This window comes from Tachysurus fulvidraco, chromosome 20 (assembly GCF_022655615.1).
Source record: "Tachysurus fulvidraco isolate hzauxx_2018 chromosome 20, HZAU_PFXX_2.0, whole genome shotgun sequence".
Classification (NCBI taxonomy): Eukaryota; Metazoa; Chordata; class Actinopteri; order Siluriformes; family Bagridae; genus Tachysurus; species Tachysurus fulvidraco.
The window spans coordinates 4,349,314-4,368,498 of NC_062537.1; the positions used below are offsets into that span (position 1 = coordinate 4,349,314).

The window sequence follows — 19,185 nt, forward strand, 5'->3', positions numbered from 1 at the left end:
ATATATATATATACACACACACATTATTATAATTATATATAAATACATTATTATATATACAAAATATATTTGTGTAAGTATTACAATCTTTAAGTGATTGGACACTGGTACTTTGTTATTAATACTTGAATTTGATATTTAAATCTATTTTGCACACTTTGAGATTTTAATCTCAGGAAAGTGCTAATAAAAATAAAATATTACACCACAATTCTGTATCATTCTTAATTTAAATCTGATTGGTCTGAAGGTGTGTTGTTTTTTAAGGGGGTGTGGTTAATTTTCTGTAACTTTAGTTACAGGCGCTTTAAGGTCACAGGTACATGTGAATCCTTTACTAGGGGGAAAAGCCTTCAGGACAAGTTGTATTTTTGTTCTATTCACTTATAGAGACAAAGGAGATGCTGGTGACCTTTTTTATGGCTGTTATAACAAAATGAATAATAATAACTTGTTTCAGCTGTTCCATAACTAACAACATAGAATTATTCATAGCTGAAAATATGATGCATGGCTCTAAACAAACACAGTCACACAAACACGATGAGTATGTTATAAATTCTGGTTTATTATATTCAATGGCAAGGTTTTCACAGAAGCTGAACCGTCATGGTTTTGTTATCCCTGTATGCAGATGAGACTGAGCCAACACCACCTTATTAGTTGCATATGTAGGAGACAGCATAGCAGCATTTATATATTATACAACATACTGAAGAATATGAGGACACGCTATTAGCACCACAAAGAAATCACAAGCGCAACTGCTGATGGATTTTGAGACACGAGGCAACCCGAACACACATCCTTTGGATGGATTTCTATTCATAATTGCACAAAGCACAATTACAAATAAACGCAAGTGGAAACGAGAGCGAAGCGATTTTTTTTTTTTTTGCTTTTGCGAAACAGAGCACTGGAAAAAAAGCTGTTCAAAAAGCAGAAAAAAAAGCAGGTTTGCGTCAAAATCGATGTCTTGAAATCTCTGGAGCGCGGTAACAGGAGGCCTGGCACAGTCAACTATGTGTGTGTATATCTATATATCTATATAGATATAGATATATAGAGATATATACACACACACACATATATATATATGAGGTATTACAGCTTATAGACTTCAGCGTTACAAGACGTCATAGACTTCTGATACTGTACAATTGTTAAGTCACTGGATGAGGGTTTTACACAGGAAGGACTAAATATGCACAAAATATGGCTGGGTTCTTATTTTACCACAACAGACTGCACTGTCACATGGACCATTTGACACCATTTGTTACCAGAGAACGGCAGCACGGACTGAGCTACACGATGGTCAACTGTAAAAACTATTGGCCTGCAGACTTGACCATGTTACTATGCCAAGGCTATAACTTAAATTTTGGTTAACAGGCACTAGGAGACAAATACCTTTAAATAAAAAATAGAACATAAAAATACTTTTCATAATACTGATGTTGTAAAAAAGAAAGAAATTGACGACGATGGGCGACGTCGTCCATGTTGAAATAAAAGGGACGGTAAAAGGCGAGTGGCTCAGTTGCTCTCTTTGGTGGTGACGGTGACGAGCTGCTTGGCGGCCTTCGCGATATCGTAGGCACACTGAATGAGCTGCTGCGTGACCAGCTGGGCGTCGGCAGGGCTGGAGTCGACTGGTGCTGCTCGCTGGCACTCGCCATGGAGTCTGCTGGCGCTGGAGGTCAGCAGCCGCAGGGAGCCGCGCACCATCTCTGAACTCGGCCTCTGGAAGGAGCAAAAGGACACGATTGATATAAAAATAAAGACATCTAATGTAAATAAAATTCGCTTATTTCTCTCTTTACAAGGAGTCATAAAATGCCGACTCTATTTCAGTGCTCTTGCTCTGAAACCGTTTTTAATACCAGACAGCTTTGTTGAGAATCACATACCCCCACAGTCCAGGGTGCACGGCCTTACCTTGGGAAACAGGGTGGCCATTTCCGTCACGGCTAGATGGATTCTTTCGGAGCATGGGATGAAGCTGGACAGGAGAGAAAAAAACAAAGAGAAGTCACCTGGCTGCCAGACGATGCTTCATTAGCACACGGCGCAAAACGCAGGATTTAAAAAAAAAAAAAAACATTCAAAATGCTAAATTATAGAATGTGAGATTAAGTATTTAATATCTACCCCGACAAGATTAAAAAACACAACAACCTTAAACAAGGCTTTGATTTGAGCTGTGCGATTAATACGGGTATTATATATATATATATATATAGACAAACCAGCAGAACAAAATGAACCAAAAACACATGCACATAGATTTATTCCACACTTTATACCACAGCGCTGTGGAATGCATTAATCCGATTGGCCAGAAGAAATCGATTCATTTTCTATAACAGCGGATTTAATGTGCTCTTTCTAATGAGTGTCTTCGTATGTGAGTAAATTCGACAGAATTTCGACAAAACACAAGTCTGAGCATACACAGATTACATCTGATTGTTGATATGGTGACATTTGTTTGACGAGATCTGTGAGGAGTCGAGTCGAGTTTTCTGCTTTATTATTGGTGAGAGGATCAAAAAAATATTGTGTGTGTGTATATATATATATATATATATATATATATATATATATATATATATATATATATATATATATATATAACCATTATAATGAAGTAAGCAGTGATGATTTTGTGGATGTTCCACATCATAAAATGCAACTATAAAAATGAAAAAAATTATTTATTTTAGAAATGTATTGTGGTTTTAATCTGATTTTAGTCTGATTAAGATGTGCTGGTTTTGTAAAGTAATGGACCACAGGGTGGAACAGTATCTCCGCTTCAGAAACACCGTTTCTCTCTAATAACTACGCCACAGCACATGCTGAATCATTTCTCTCTTCATATTTTTCACCTCAGACAGATGAACAGGAAGCAGAAAAGCACAGAAGTGTCAAAAGAGAAAACGACTGTGTGATCAGGAAACACTGTTTGTTGTGTCAAATAAATGTTTCAACCAAAGACAAATCTGCCTGTGAAAGGACCGAGCTGATTTGATCTGATTATCGGCTCCCTAAAATAAGACGTTTGTAAAATAAGACGTTTTGTGGCGAAGCCTCACTGCAAATAGCTGATTGTTAGGAATACATGCTGTGCAGTTAGGAAGAGCAGCTGCGTTAAACACACTCGCAACACTCAGACAAAGGAGCCGCTGTGGCCTCCGAGCAAACGGTACCAGGACGAGTCCGGCTGCAGCTCGGCGCAGGGCAGAAGACCACTGAAACAACCCGGGCTGGGGTGTCCACCCACCACACACACACGAGGACAGAAAGTGAAAATACAGGATTATAGGAGGATTGAAAAATAGAGAGGATTTCCAAAAGCATGCAACTGTCTCCTCTTAGTTCTGCTTTTCATTCTCATAATAGTGATGATTTGAATCTTCAGATAAGGAAGACAGATAGGTCTGTGTGTGTGTGTGTGTGTTTTCTGTATGTGTACTTGCCTTTCTTGTTTGTTCTCCTGTGCGGCACGCAGCAGCTCCTGGATGTTCTTGGTGATCTGCTCTGTCTTGCTGATGACGTCCTCGGTGGAGGGCAGCACACAGTCTATCTCGCTCTCACCCGATTCGGGGATGGATCCTTCTCCATGCCAGCCACCGCTTCTGGGAACGCTCGGCCTGAAACGGGCAGCGTTAATGGCGAGTTATAAACAAACCGGCAGAGACGTCTTGCCTTCTAAAAGGTCTGACGCCACGGAGTGCTACCCTAACCCACCTGGCCAACGATAAAGATCTTGATTAAGGAATTTAACGTGGTGCTTTTCAACAGCTGCCCCGAGGCTTCTCTTAGGAGTGATATCTGAGTAGAAATGTTCTGTTCGCTCATTCATTCTGTCACAAATATCATTTTTGTACATCATATTTAATACCGCCTTTCATTTTGACTTTTAACTCTTTAAATAAGAGCCACAATGTTTTGCATTTTCTTCTTATCCAAAAGAATACATTCATTCATTTTCTACCGCTTATCCAAACTACCTCGGGTCACGGAGAGCCTGTGACTATCTCAGGTGTCATCGGGCATCAAGGCAGGATACACCCTGGACGGAGTGCCAACCCATCACAGGGCACACACACACACTCTCATTCACTCAAAAACACTACGGACAATTTTCCAGAGATGCCAATCAACCTACCATGCATGTCTTTGGACCGGGGGAGGAAACCGGAGTACCCGGAGGAAACCCCCGAGGCACGAGGAGAACATGCAAACTCCACACACACAAGGCGGAGGTGGGAATCGAACCCCCAACCCTGGAGGTGTGAGGCGAACGTGCTAACCACTAAGCCCCCCCAAAAGAATATGATTTATTTTTTGGGATTCAAACCTGATGAAAAGAGCCTCCTGCTCAAACCGGGTAACAGCTTTTATAGTGAAACAACAAGTTTTTTTGGTCAAAGGACCTATTATAAAGCCTGGCTTCCAACACTTGAGTTGTACGTGAGAGGACGTACCTGGAGTCGTCCGGCTCGGCGTGGTTGGGCGTGTTGTCGTAGTCGCTCTCCGAGGTGCTGCACTTTCCCTCCACGCCGGACCTCTGTTGTTGGAGCAGAAACATAATGAGCGCTCTACCTTTAATCCTCGAATCAGTTTGGCATCACAGAGGCTTCAGTGTTACTGAGAATTACTACAGGGCTTGCAAGAGACACAGGCAATGTTAGCAGCAGGCCAGGCTGCAGCAGAGAGTCATTCCTCATGCTTGCGTTATTAGACCGAGCATCATCGTCCAATAAAAAGACTTCACAGAGCACCCGTGAATTCTCGATTCTGATTGGTCAGAAGGGGTTTGTTAATTTCCGACATCATATTGTTAATATGGGGAAGTTTTTCATTGAACATTAATGGAAAAGGAAAGTCTTATTTGATGTCACAGTTTTTTTTCAGTAACATGACTCCCTTAAAGAGGAACTTAAACATTAAAAAAAGGGAAAAAAAGGAACTGACTGTTTACAGCTGCTTCATGGATGTTCCACGTCAGTACTAGAACAGTAATATATAAACTGATACATGATGATGATTTGGATCTTTGATTGTCAATCATTTATTTTTAGGTCATTTTACAAACACCATTTGCAGATATAATTACTTCACAAACCGTTCGTGGGAACTCCTTAAAATCTGCAGCCCTAGTTATAACCTTTGGCTTCAGGTTGAGGCTTCAATTAACCATCCTTTCGGTCCCTGGCACGGCTTTAAGAACCAAGCCATAACTGTTGTTAGTAGACTCTTCTACACATCAGGCCTTATCAGTGAGCGGAGCTTTTCAGCCATTGTGCCTTTGCAGTGGTCGCAAATGCAGCAAGCACAAAGAAGCAGTCTATTGCAAACCCTGCGTCTCTGACAAAACAGATCGCCGTGGACAGAAACGGTGGAGTGTGTGCGGATAGGAGTGCATGCAGATCTGCAGAGCTGGAGGGTGTGGAGCAGTGGGTGGAGGTGGGCTGAGGAAGGAGAAGAAAAACGGGAAAGAAAGGAAGCCAGGCAGTAGAAGAGCGAGTACTTCACCCTTTGGGCTCGCTCGTCCCACGCCCAGGACAGGGTGGAAGGGAAGGTTGGGAGGGAGGAGGCGCCCATGGAGGAACCCTTCCCAATCTAGAAAGGGTTCAGATCAAGTTGGCTATTTCCATAAATATTGTAACTGAAACGAGTGTGCTGATGTACAAAAACATCACAACATGGCCTGGGTCAAATGGGACAATCACATGAACAGAACATGAGCATCTGAACCTAATACACAGAATGCTGTAAAAAAAAAAAAAAAATCACACTCAAAGCCACAAATCAAGCACGGCGTGTTCTCTATCGATTGCACTTACACCAGGAGGAAGGGGCTGGAGGGTGAGGCTGCCAGGCTCGGGATGAGCACCGTCTGCTCTGGGATGGTAGTGCTTCATTCCCGAGCCTGTCTCGTACATGGACATGGCTCTGCCTCCGCGGGGCGGTGCCCGTCGCTGCGGCTCCTGCGGGTGCGCCAGGCTGTTGGTGCCCTGCCATTTCAGATTGCTGTTCTCGTTCTGCAGGGAGTTCAGCTGGAGACGAAGCAAACACACACGCGGAGACGTTTGTGCCTTTAACCTTTATGTTCCGGTCCGTTTCTTGTTGTTTTTTTTAAATTGGAACCGATTTGATGTGGCATATTACAGAAAATATGGTCAGTCAGACCTGAGAGAAGTAAAATGCAGTTCTCTCATTGCCCCTTCATCTCTAATTTATACTCTCATTACACACACACACACACACACACACACATTTATGGCATTTAGCAGACACCTTTATCCAGAGTGACTTACAACTGAGCAACTAAGGGCCTTGCTCAGGGGCCCATCAGTGGCAGCTTGGTGGACCTGGGGTTCAAACCCATGACCTTCTGATCAGTAGCCCAACACCTTAGCCACTGAGCTACCACATCCCCACACACATCCCCACACACATCCCCACACACATCCCCACACACATCCCCACACACACATCCCCCCCCCCCACACACACACACGGCTATTATAATTAATTCTAACAAAGAAAAGGCAGATATTTGATATTTTTAGAACTGAAGGAAAACTGAAATTCAAGGCACCTCGATCCGCACAAAGAAACTGAAATAAAAAGAAAGTGATGAATTCAACGCATATGTTAATGGTTAATTAACGAAATAAAAACAACAACAAAAAAAATACTATAAACCTAAATTTAAAAAAAATTCTGATCTACAGGTTGACTGGAATATCATGCAAAGCAGAGTGACTTATTTTTTTCAGCCATATTCATTTAAAAATTCCCAGCAAAATATTTTAGATTTGTCAAGCGACTGACTTTTTCCTCGCGCATCAAAATCTAAAACGCACCGAAAGAGCTTGAAAGCCGAAGAGTCAGACCTGTAACACGAGATAGAGGGTGAAGAAACACTATCTGCCTCCTCATCTAAAATGCTTAGCAGCAGCCCCGAGCGAGCGGCACATCAAGCGAGGATCAGATAAGCGCAGCAGCTAAGCAACCCGCCTAGCAGGCTTCCCACACGCAGCTAAAGCTAGATCGGAGTGTGAGCCACTCAGGGTAAAGATTACTGGGGTCATGGAATAGCCAGGGTCACCCACCTTGCCCTGCATGTGCCTCAGCTCCTCACTCAGGTGGCAGTTGACCTTGAGCAGCTGCTGGATCTTGGCCTCGGATGCATTCAAGGCGTTCTTCACCTCCATGAACTCCTGCACGGTGATGGGGCCGTCGGACAGGTCGGACGACTCCGAGCTCTGGTGTTTAGAGCGATAAGGACAGGGTGAAGCGGGAGTTTCCATACAGTCTGAACACATTACTTTGTATACAACATTTCAGTCTGAAAGACTTGCCCTTGATAAGAACAATGTTATTCTGTAAAAAAAAAAAAAAATCGATAATAATAATAATAATAATAATAATACGTTGGGTCAAATTACCGTAGTCCAGCCTTTATATGAAGTATGTACAAACTTTCTAGCAGACAAGAGAGAAAATGCATACATGTAGTAGCTACCTACGTAAATAAATAATAGTCCATCCATCCATCCATCCATCCATCCATCCACTACACCACTTATCCTACAAGGTCACGAGGAACCTGGAGCCTATCCTAAGAGTCTTGTGGTGCAAGGCAGGAGACCCTGGACAGGATGCAGGGTACAATCACATACACACACACACACACACACACACACACACACACACAATCCCGTAATCACACTCTACGGGCAATTTAGAGATGCCAATCTGGCTACAACGTGTGGTCTTCGGACTGAGGGAGGAAACCGGAGTACAAGGAGGAAACCCTGAGGCACGCAAATGACACAAACACACACACGGTGGAGGCAGGAATCAAACTAACTAAATAATAATAATGTTATAAACAAATTTTGGAATGTCATCCAATTATTCAAACAAAAGCAATTTAAAAATAAACAAACAAACAAACAGTAACTAACTTTATACTGAAGTCAGCTTAAAAACAAGACTAAACTGTCTTCGGAGGTTAACGACACCGAAAGTATTAGTGAAACCTAACTGGTAAGATCGAAAGCGAGTTTATTAACCACTCCGAAAAAAGGTAGCTCATTAAGCACCGAGGCTAAATGGGTTCCATTAGGTTGGAATGAGGAGGGTTTTTTTTCTGTCTCTGCTGTTTAAAAAGTTGCCAATGGCTTCTGGGAAATTTATAGTCAAGTCGTACAATCCTTCAACCCACACCGGGCTCATCTAATAAACTTCACCAGCACTAATAAAAAGTACTGGAACAGCCCTCAGGAGGACCGTCACGGGACCGACAGCAGACGAGAGAACGGCGAGGAGCGGTTGTATATAAATGCAGGGTGAGTGTAAGCAGCTGATAAGCACAAGCTCCGTGCAATAAAAATGCAGGACGGCACGCGGTATCTCTGCGTAACAGCAGGAGGATCATGAGGATCGATTAGACCATATGATCGTGCAAAGCCGAACCAGACTGCATATGCAAATTAGGCTCCGTCGCAAGGATATTTACAGGGGAGACAAACCTTGGTCCTCTCGTCCTTCCCAGATCCAGGCTCTCGTTCTGCGTCTTCATCGGATGCCACGCTGTCATAATCAGGCTGTTCCACCTCTTGGCTCTCGCTCCCGAGGCGACTGCCGATATCTTTTAGAATCAGCTCCACGTTATCTGAGAGAAGGAAAAAGGGATGAATAAGTGAGTTCTCTTTAGGTCACCTGCTATACATTTAAACTGTAATGCGGGTAAAAAATAAGAAAAAACCTGACGATAAAATAGGAACTGAAAGGGGAAGAAAAAAAAAATGAAAAAATGAAATGAAGTCTGATGATGATAAAATATTTTACAGGAACTACAACAGTGAAAACAGGAAGTAAGGGATACAATCGACAGCAGGATGTTATTTTTTGCTTTAACGCTTCCACTCACCCTTGACCTCCGGGGAATTCCCTTGCTGCCGGCGCTTTGCGTCAGTTAAAATGTCTATCACAAGTGTAGCAAACTCATGAGCGTTGAACCTCGCCAGCTTCTGTCGGCCCTGCGTCACAAATATTACAGCGGTCAGAGGAGAGAATCAGCATCTCAGACAGTAGTTTGAAGAAAGAGAGACAGACAGACAGACAGAGAGAGAGGAGAGAGAGAGAGAGAGAGAGAGACAGACAGAGAGACAAGGACAGAGAGAGTGACAAGGACAGAGAGAGAGAGAGAGAGAGAGAGAGAGAGAGAGAGAGGAGAGAGAGATAGAAACAGACAGACAGAGAGAAAGTCAGAGAGAGAGAGAGAGAGAGAGAGAGAGAGACAGAGAGACACAGAAAGAGAGAACGACAGACAGAAAGAGAGAGAGAGAGAGAGGAGAGAGAGATAGAAACAGACAGACAGAGAGAAAGTCAGAGAGAGAGAGAGAGAGAGAGAGAGAGAGAGACAGAGAGAAACAGACAGAGAGAGACAGAAAGAGAGAACGACAGACAGAAAGAGAGAGAAAGAGACACTGAAAGACAGAGAGAGAGAGAGAAAGAGAGAGAGGGAGAGAGAGACAGACAGACAGACAGAGAGAGAGAGGAGAGGGAGAAACAGACAGACAGGGAGGGAGAGAGAGACAGAGAGAAACAGACAGAGAGAAAGAAAGAGAGAAACAGACAGAGAGAGAGAGACAGAGAGAAACAGACAGAGAGAAACAGACAGAGAGAAAGACAGACAGAGAGAAAGACAGACAGACAGACAGAGAGAGAGAGAGAGAGAGTGGGAGAGAGAGGGAGAGAGAGGGAGGACAAATATAATCAGCATAAAAAAAATTGTTTGTCACAGCATTCAGAAACTTATTGGAAAATAGTTACTAACTGATGTCTGGAGCATCACATCATCCAGTCATTCATTATTTTCCTAATAAAAGGTTGTCCTATCATATATATATATATATATATATATATATATATATATATATATATATATATAGATATATATATATATATATATATATACACACACACACATACACAATATATAAATATACACAGAGTATTTTCTGATAAATCAGAATAAATAAAAGCGACTTTCTTAATGTCTATAAGATAAACTATATAGTTTCACCCAGCTTTAGAATACTAATGGCATCAAATGGACTAGTTTATAATGTCTAGAGCCCCCTGCTGGCTGCAAGTCAAACTACAACAAGAAAAAAAATATGATTTCATTTTTAACACCACAAACAACCTTTAATGATGTCTTAGAAAGCTACAAAAATGTAATTTAATTTCATGTAACTGACATGAAACGAGTGTAGATGAAAGCGGCACCACTGGTTTACCTGGTTCCTAGTGGACGAGTATTCAGGGTTGACTGGGAGAAAGGGAACCACTGTGGTTTCAGTCACCAGAGTGCTGTGGTTCTGAGTGGCGAGCCACACTGTAATCATCAGCATAAGAAATGACCAGCAAGAACAATCAGATGAAATGGCAACCCACATGATGTACAGTGTTTCAGAGCATGGAGGACAATGACGACGCACAGAGGTAACAAATGGGTTTAATTAGCGAGATTTAGCATGATGACAAATTTTATTGACTTTCTGCCAACAATCTCCTAGTCATCGCAATACAACTATTCTGCATTAGACTGCAATACATCTAATCCAGACCACAAGCGTAGCTACTTTGTTGATTGAGGCTTCAGCTCGTAAAACCAAAAGGTGGAAGCTACAGATTTGACAAGGTGGTGATAAAGAGATGGGTTTTGTACCTGCATCAGTTTCTCTTCTGTCCACCTCATCGTAAACGTCCATGGCCAGCTCTTCAAACTGATGATTGCTGAGCTGGAATACAAAAAAAAAAAAAAAGAGCTAAGAGGTACAAAAGTAGCTTGTACAACCCGTCGATTAATCTGATTTGAAGTTGCGTCTCTAATGATGTACTATACACTATGCTCTCTGCTGTCTAGTGCGGTCTTCTCAGGCGAGGGCGAAAAACGTCACACGCGCGTAATGTAGCTAATGTAGCTTTAGCGTCATTTTAAAATAGTGGCACAATGCAGGCTAATTTATAACACGTATCTTCAGACGTCTCGAATATTTTTACCAGTTCGGCATCGGTGCCTGGTAGCCCCGCCCCTTTCCCACGCCGTAAACAAAACTGCGCAGTGTCTAACGTTCTACTTTATTTATCTTTGTTTATTCACAGGAGTACAAGTATAAGTACAAGAGTCTTGGGGTAAAAAAAAAGTTAAAAAAAAAAAAAAAAGCAAAACGAAGAAATTCAGAAATGTAATAAATAAATAAATAACATTTTTAAAAATAAAAAAAATTTAAAAAATGTAAAAAAAAAAAAAAAATAACTAGTTAATTTAAATTTTTTTTTAATAAATAAACTGATAAAGGTCTGATAAATTCAGCAAAAATTACAGCAAACAATAAGAGGCTATTTATAAAATTATCGCATGCATCAGCTAAATATAGCAGATAAAGGCAAACTTAACAAAAATGTAACTTACCGATTGGAGTTTCTTTTTTGCAGCTTTAGCCAATTCGGTTAAATCCAGAGTGCTTTAATGGAAACAGACAGAAAAAAACACACTTTAATGTATGCATACACTTTCCTCCTGAAAAGCCTGGAACACTGGCAAATGTTTCCTCAGAACTAAAATAATCATGCTGTGTTCTACTTACACGTTCCTTCTCCGTTTAAAGTGAGCAAGGAGAAAAATTTCATCCAAAGTTACACTGGAATTTTTTTTCACTGGAATCATTCTGTTGTAATAAAACGGTTGAAATCTTACCTGTCTACTATCTGAGGAATTATAAAATGTTGTCCATTTTTGTGATCTGAAAGCAAAAAAAATGGTATAAAGTTAAAGTTCATGTCTCGGAAAACTGCACAACACCAGTCGTGGCGTTATATGTTCTCACTTCCTGTTCTCTCATGACCCTAGACACCAATTTATTCGATGTAAAATGATTCTCTGCCTTGTGTTATAAATAAACAGCAGGCTCATCTACAGAGGAAATAATCGCACGTCTGTGTGAAACCGTTCGGAGACGGCGGACGAAGGGACGATATGTTCGAGACGTTAAATGATCCGTTTACCTGGTTTTCTTCCACACAGGTAGAAGGCTAATCTGTCGGTCAGTTCGTATTGGATCTCCACCAGTCTGTCAGCCAGATCCTGATGACCTGCTTGTCTGTGAAGAGCAAGAAAGCCAAATCTGGATATGTTTTACATTTACATTCTAATTCTTATAATGCTGGGGTCGAAATGAAATGGAAATGGTTAATAACACACAAATAATATATTACTTCAAGCTGCATTTCGCCTGTTTGGATCAAACCCTGGTATGAGGGACTCCTCGGTTCGGATCATTTGAGCAGATCACAGAAATCAAACCCAGGCATCTCACAGTTAAACATTTCTTTTCTTGTTTTTTCTGTTTTAGTCCTTGAGGTCGGTCAGATATCCGCAGCACTACAATGTCTGCATCGTGACTCAGTTTAGAAGCTCGCATGTGCCCCAAAATACCGAAAAATCCGAATTGCTTCGAATTGCTTTGTCTCTGCAGTCGAACAATGCTGGTAAAGACAACTCAAAAATGTTTGATTCCAATGAAGTAAACATTGCAGATTTGATTGCAAAGCGAAAGTAATAAGACCTCGATCGACTGCAGGAAGTAAAAAAAAAAAAAAAAAAGAAAAAAACTTGTTTATTTTATTTATTTAACTAAACCACAGGAAAACTGGACAGAGCTGAATTTTGGACTCCCTGCATATTTATGTGTACAAACAAAACAGAACAGAACAGAAACAAACATCATACGACTCAATTTCACACATCTTTACTTGCTTCACGCTAGCAGTGACTCATGCCTCTTGTGTGCGGTGAAGACGACTGACCTTGCATAATCGATAGGTGTGTTTCCGCTGCTGTCTGGAGCGCCGGGGTCTGCGCCGTACACCGTCAGGAGCTCGGCTTGGAGAAGCTGACCCGCTTTGGCCGCCACGTGTAATGGAGTGTTCCCTTTTTCCTACAGAGGACAAGAGTGTGAATGACTTTCAGGACATTGTGTGTTTTAATCGTACTTACAGATTAAAAAAAATAAAATGACATTTTTTTCTGAAGTGTGTGAGTACTCTGGACTGCTGTTAGAGCCTTATTTGCAGAGATTGTGTGTGTGTGTGTGTGTGTGTGTGTGGTGTGTGTGTGTTTGTGGTGCGTTTGCAGGCACGCGTGCGGCAAAAAAACGAGCCGCTCTCCTGTTGCATGCAACTGACTGAAATGTGGTGCATGCAAAAGTATTGGCACGGCTGTTTTATTTTATACACCTGAAGAAGCAACCAGCTAAACGCAAGCGAAAAGATTGCACTGAACCATCAAAACCATCAAAACCTTTGTACTTTAAACCTACAAGCGTTGCTCGTTGTTGTACACATTTTTCTGACATTTTAGAAACCACAAAACCCAAAGCTCATCTCGAAGCTCAGGTTTTAGTCGTATGTTCACTTTAATAGGAACGGCTGAAACCCTTACTCATTTCTGCAGGCATCCGATCAAACGATCACACAGCGGCGCAAGCGATAATGTGTTTGAGAGATTTGCACTGACTGTAGACTCGGATCACTGTTCTTGGTTAAACCTGATGTGGTTTCTTACTCTAGCGGTCCACTGGCCCGAGGTTTCGCATGTGTGTAGACGCTGTTCGGTTAGATATTTGATTCCAAGTGACATTCTCGCTTTGTTTTTTTCGCACCATATTCTGTGTATCGAGCAATTGATGTTTGAACTGAACATTCTCTCAGACTCCTTACCTGCAACTGCTGCCATGTGATTGGTCTAGATTATTAATCGATCTTATCCAAATCCAGGAGAAACACATTTACACACAGTTCTTAAAATCTGCTTTTTTCTATCTTGGTCACATTCTGCATGATTCATCACAAACTCAACTGAAGACTAAATTATTCTTTGTATCTAATCTGCAGCTAAACATCGGCGCCTCTGTTATTTCACAACTTTGCAAGATCAAGCTAATTTTTTCACCACAGATTTACGGTCTTCACTGGCGGGCGTTAAAAAATAAACAAACAAACAAACAAACAAATAAATATCCTGCACTTGCGATTTCACCAGAAGCAAATTACAAAGGCCAAGCACAAAAACTCTGCAAAATTGCACGACGAATTTTGAAGAAGGAAAAATCAAAAATTAAATAAATTAATTGATAAAAAAAAAAATCAATCTATCCTCGGCAAAATAACCAATCGTTTTGTCACGTTTCATCTCCTCTTCCCACACGTGTTACATCAAGTACTTCTAACTGGCGTCGAGGGCTATTTATATTTATTTCATTTTTGTTTAATTATTCCAATATATATATATATATATATATATATATATATATATATATATATATATATATATATATATATATATATATACACACACACACACCAGATATTTCCTGAATTTTAATTTACATAATAGAGACTTTAACTGTGGCGAGTTTTCGAGCTGAAAATGAGTTTTTACACGGTTATCGGGGATGATCGGAGGATTCCGAAATCAGTTCAAGAATAAGTTTATTAATTTTGTACAAATTCTCACACCTGACGAGTTTATTCAAAACAAATAAGCGGCCAACGAGGTAAGTTCGGATTAGCTCGGCGCTAATTTGACGTGCTGCGGTTGTTAGCGCTGAGGAAGATTTGTCTTTTTATTTTGTGATTCTTTCTTTATGTCTTTTATATGTTTTATTGTCTCTTGTATATCTATATCGTCATCTTACGGCTTTTAGTTCTTTATGGCACTTAGCTCTGAGAGAGAAAGGTTGCGGAAGAAGGTAAATTTTTGCGTGGGTGAGAAAAGAGGAAAAAAAAATTAACACCCTGGGCACGTTTCTATTTCAGAGTCAGTGACACCAGACCAGAGTGGTAATGTGAAGCGTCTTATTTATAGCCGTAGACATTAATGCTTAAGCATTAATGTCTATGGCTATAAGTGTTAAGGCTGTCCGGCTATAAATGTCTACGGCTATAAGTGCATTAAGTGTTGTCATTATCCAGTCAAATCAGTTCCTTATGAAAGCATGGAATTTTCCTGAACTTAGATTATTAGCATGAAAATATTCCTGCTAATTTATTTATCAATACATATATATACATATATATACAATATATATATATATATAAAGACATTTTAATGCCTTTGAAAAAATTTTGGATCAATCGAATCGAAGAAAAAAAAAAAAAAAACTTTAAAAGATAAAAAACTTACTGGATGGAAAAAGTTAGCCTGCGCTCCCAAAGACAACAGCCTGAGACACGTCTCCAGGTTCCCGGTCCGCACGCTGGAGTGGAGTTGCTGTGAAAATAAAAATGTAATCGTTTGCTTAAGGGTTTGAAAAAGATTCAGATAGGGTTCTTATTCAAAAGAGGAAATGTGTTAAAGGGAGAAAGAAAAGAGGAACTGTTTGCTCATGGTGAATTTCTGCTAAGTGGTTCTTACTTTACTCAGATCCTTCGCAGTCACACTGTCATCCTCGCGACATGGCATTCGATGAACAAACGCCAGCATCTGGTACTTGGCCTTTATGAACTCTGTTTTGTTAGGACTAAAACAAGCAGAAAGAAATGAACACTGAATTAAATGCTGTTATACCACAGCACTGTTGAATTCTCTTTGATTCTGATTGGTCAACACAATTTTTTGGAAGGAGTCTCCGGTTCCTAGGAAGTGGGACAAGCTGTTTGTCTGGTGGTTGTAGAAACTCACAATGGGAACTGCTGATGCAATGACTGTTTACTACTGCTTTAACGTAAGCGGTACGAGAAAGCAACTCATTCCACAACACATAATATAACTATGAATGTACAAACACACACACACAAAAGTGTATGATGTGTTGGAGAAAAAAATAAAAGAAAATAATAAAAGTATCTTGTGCTGCATCACCTAACTGTTGTTGATTATTTTTCTATAACAGGAAGCCACCAAGTGTTTTAGGACCCTACTTAAAGTCCAACATCCTTAAACTGTCCGCAACCAAACTACTGTTGAATATATTGTACAGGATAGAGTGATTTTTATTCTATTCTATAAACTGGATGACTTACTGTACTCTGTCCTGTGGATTGGCTTTGCGTTTTCCACTCATAATCGAGGAAGGGTCCAGAAGACTGTGCTCCCAAATTGAATTCGCCCCATTGTTATATAAAGTCTGGACCATCTGTGGGTAAAAGATTAGATTACGACCCGTATATGATTAACGAGTCACATATTCATATTCGTCCATCTCATATTCACAAAGAGAAAAGTTAAATAAATGAGGAAGACCGGCAGCATGAAAGAAGCCACACGGCTTTATTCTATTTTTATTTGAGGAACCGCTACACAATGCTTCATTTCCTGATAACGACCGCAGCATGCAAAGGGAAGCGGCATGCCAAAACATAAAAAAATAATAATAATAATAAATGGTTGTGCAAAAAAACCCAACAGAACAAAACCACATACTGTACCTGTAACTGTGATGCAGGCCACGGCGTGTGAGTCAGGTGGTGGACCTGCGAGCTGTGACGACCCAGACCTCGGTGTATACTGCAGCACTCATCACAGATTAAGACGCCTCTATTGATTGAAGCCCATCGAGGCTCTGAAAAAAGGGAAAAATGTTCACAAGAGGAAGACATCAAACGGCAGAACAGATTGCACTCGTCTGAAATCCAATTCATTATTATTGACTTTAACTTTAATGAATCTGCTGATCAGAGTTTAACATTTCCCTGTAAAAAAAACAAACAAACAAACAAACAAAAAAAAACTTCAGCCTGATTACATTTATGACCAGGAATCTGAAAGCTAAACCATTTATGTGCTTCTATAATAATATTGTTATATATTAACTGCTGTATGAATCAAAATATTTTCATTTTATTTGCTTCACAAAAGATTATGCTTTTTATTAGTAGCTCCCTTCCGTTGTATGCGCTGTTTTTCATTTTATTTTTGTGTATTTATACATAAAATACATAAAGTTTATTATTATGACTCTTCCAACACACAATGAGTATTAACCATAGCCAAAATGACGCCCGTATTCCGTCAAGGTCCCGCCTCTTTTACTCTGATTGGCTACGAAGTTTCCTGAGTGCTGGACTAAGATTCATAATTACAAGACGTTCACAAACAGACACTCAAAACAACCAATCCTAGCGCAGTGGGCGGGGCTAGTCGGAATACAGATAGGAAAACAAGAAAGAATCCGAATTGTTATATGACGCAAAAAGCAAACAAACAGAAAAAAATGTTGACTTAAAAAAAATATACATCTGATATCTGAAAATATATCTGTCCCCGGCGTTAAGACAAAGAGCTTTTAGTATCGTATAAGCTATCAGGTTAGCCAGTCGGCTAACCAAGCAACAAGCAAAAGAAGCACAACAGTCCAACATTCATTACTGAAATAAACGCTGTGTGTGTTTTTGTAGTCAGCTGTGAATCAACCTTAGTTTTGTTATTCAGTCTGTTCACCTGAGCAGGTAATAAAGATAAAGATAAAGTAGTAGTTAAGCCCAGTTTAGCGCCGACTTACCAGGGGCGCTGCAATCAGCGCAGATTTCCCTGTTACGAGGCCTCATTGACATCCTTTTTACTGCACAAACTCCTCGAAACGTTTTTATTCTTTCACATTCGTGACAAGCAACACTTCTGATCGTTAATAAAAAAAGATAAGCGGTGGTGAAAACCGACAGAAAGGTGTTTAAAAAGCGGAATGAATACAAACAGTTCCGCCCTTGTTCTTTGCTCCTCCACTAGAACCTGATTTTTTTTTTTTTTCAACTTCCGGAATGCAGAGGCGACTGAGTAGGCGGAGACACCGCCCGTCAATCAAGTGACGTATTTACATGAGGATTTGTTTTTATTTATTTATTTGTTTGTTTGTTTGTTTGTTTGCTTACTAAATATTTCTCCATTTCTGACTGAAATGTGGATAAATTTCATGGCTTGTGTTGTTTCAGTGTTTAAATTAAATTAAATTTTAAACACTAAATGTCAGTGTTTAGTCTTGGCATTGTAATGATTTCAAATAATAACTGTAAAGGATCTGGATGTTTGTGTCATTATTATTATTATTATTATTATTATTATTATTATTATTATTATTATTATTATTATTATTATTATTAAAGTTTACAACCATTCATTCATTCATTTTCTACCGCTTATCCGAACTTCTCGGGTCACGGGGAGCCTGTGCTTATCTCAGGCATCATCAGGCATCAAGGCATCTTTCCTTATCTTTTGCATTAAAAAAAAAAAACAAAAAAAAAACCTTTGACACTTTTTCATTGTAACTTTGATCAAATGTTTTAAACTCATGGTATCTTAAGTATGTAACCTAGTGAACCAGCATTAATGTATTCAATGTTAGAGATTTAAGCACTTATGTACGTCGCTCTGGATAAGGGCGTCTGCCAAATGCTGTAAATGTAAATGTAAGGCAGGATACACCCTGGAAGGAGTGCCAACCCATCACAGGGCACACACACACTCTCATTCACTCACACACTCACACACTACGGACAATTTTCCAGAGATGCCAATCAATCTACTGTACCATGCATGTCTTTGGACCGGGGGAGGAAACCGGAGTACCCGGAGGAAACCCCCGAGGCATGGGGAAAGCATGCAAACTCCACACACACAAGGCGGAAGTGGGAATCGAACCCCCAACCCTGAAGGTGTGAGGCAAACGTGCTAACCACTAAGCCACCGTGCCCCTTGGTTTACAACCAATATCTGGTTTATTAGGGCCAGTGTGGGGGTTTTCATTCCAAACAAAGCAAAAGCCACACCTGATTCCACCTGTTGTTTAATCAGTTGTTCTGGGCATTTAGTAGACTCTGGTGTGGCTTCTGCTTGGTTGAAATGAAAACCTGCACCCACACCGGCCCTATGTGGATAAGGTTGGACACTGCTGAGTTACACCAAGGTTCAGGGGTGACCCTGTGTTTCAAAGATCAAAAATACATTGATATAAGGCTTTCATTTTTCACATCATCAGATTTACCCTTCCTAGAAGTAAACAGCAACAGAACAACCAACACTTCTTTTAATAACACTCACAGACTCACACACTACGGACAATTTTCCAGAGATGCCAATCAACCTACCAT

At 40.4% G+C, this 19,185-nt stretch overlaps 1 protein-coding gene across 7 annotated transcripts; it reads right to left on the bottom strand.

The window, feature by feature from the left end:
- Positions 1 to 548: 548 nt before the first annotated feature.
- On the bottom strand, positions 549 to 17,851 carry git2b (G protein-coupled receptor kinase interacting ArfGAP 2b). 7 transcript variants are annotated; one of them, XM_047804904.1, is made up of 21 exons: positions 17,601 to 17,850; positions 16,528 to 16,661; positions 16,123 to 16,235; positions 15,515 to 15,620; positions 15,284 to 15,370; positions 12,907 to 13,037; positions 12,106 to 12,200; positions 11,798 to 11,843; positions 11,688 to 11,693; positions 11,513 to 11,564; positions 10,766 to 10,838; positions 10,335 to 10,432; positions 8,960 to 9,068; positions 8,559 to 8,701; positions 7,134 to 7,286; positions 5,859 to 6,071; positions 5,548 to 5,634; positions 4,497 to 4,579; positions 3,486 to 3,659; positions 1,942 to 2,005; positions 549 to 1,746 (listed from the first exon to the last, which is right to left on the bottom strand). In XM_047804904.1, the coding sequence occupies exons 1-21, from the start codon at positions 17,650 to 17,652 to the stop codon at positions 1,540 to 1,542; spliced, it is 2,226 nt and encodes a 741-aa protein (XP_047660860.1). In that variant the 5' UTR covers positions 17,653 to 17,850; the 3' UTR covers positions 549 to 1,539. The 7 variants fall into 7 exon arrangements, with proteins under 7 accessions (XP_047660860.1, XP_047660862.1, XP_026995402.1 ...); XM_047804906.1 differs by lacking the exon at positions 7,134 to 7,286 and having other exon boundaries at positions 17,601 to 17,851; XM_027139601.2 differs by lacking the exon at positions 11,688 to 11,693 and having other exon boundaries at positions 17,601 to 17,849.
- Between the last annotated feature and the right edge of the window lie 1,334 nt (positions 17,852 to 19,185).

Excerpts from the sequence above, each read along its gene's own strand:
- git2b (XM_047804904.1), bottom strand. The coding sequence starts at position 17,652 with ATGTCAATGAGGCCTCGTAACAGGGAAATCTGCGCTGATTGCAGCGCC. Across the intron at positions 15,621-16,122 it reads AATCCACAGGACAGAGTACA|TCCTAACAAAACAGAGTTCA; the intron begins GTAAGTCATCCA and ends TGCTTGTTTTAG. Across the intron at positions 8,702-8,959 it reads GAATTCCCCGGAGGTCAAGG|ATAACGTGGAGCTGATTCTA; the intron begins GTGAGTGGAAGC and ends TCCTTCTCTCAG.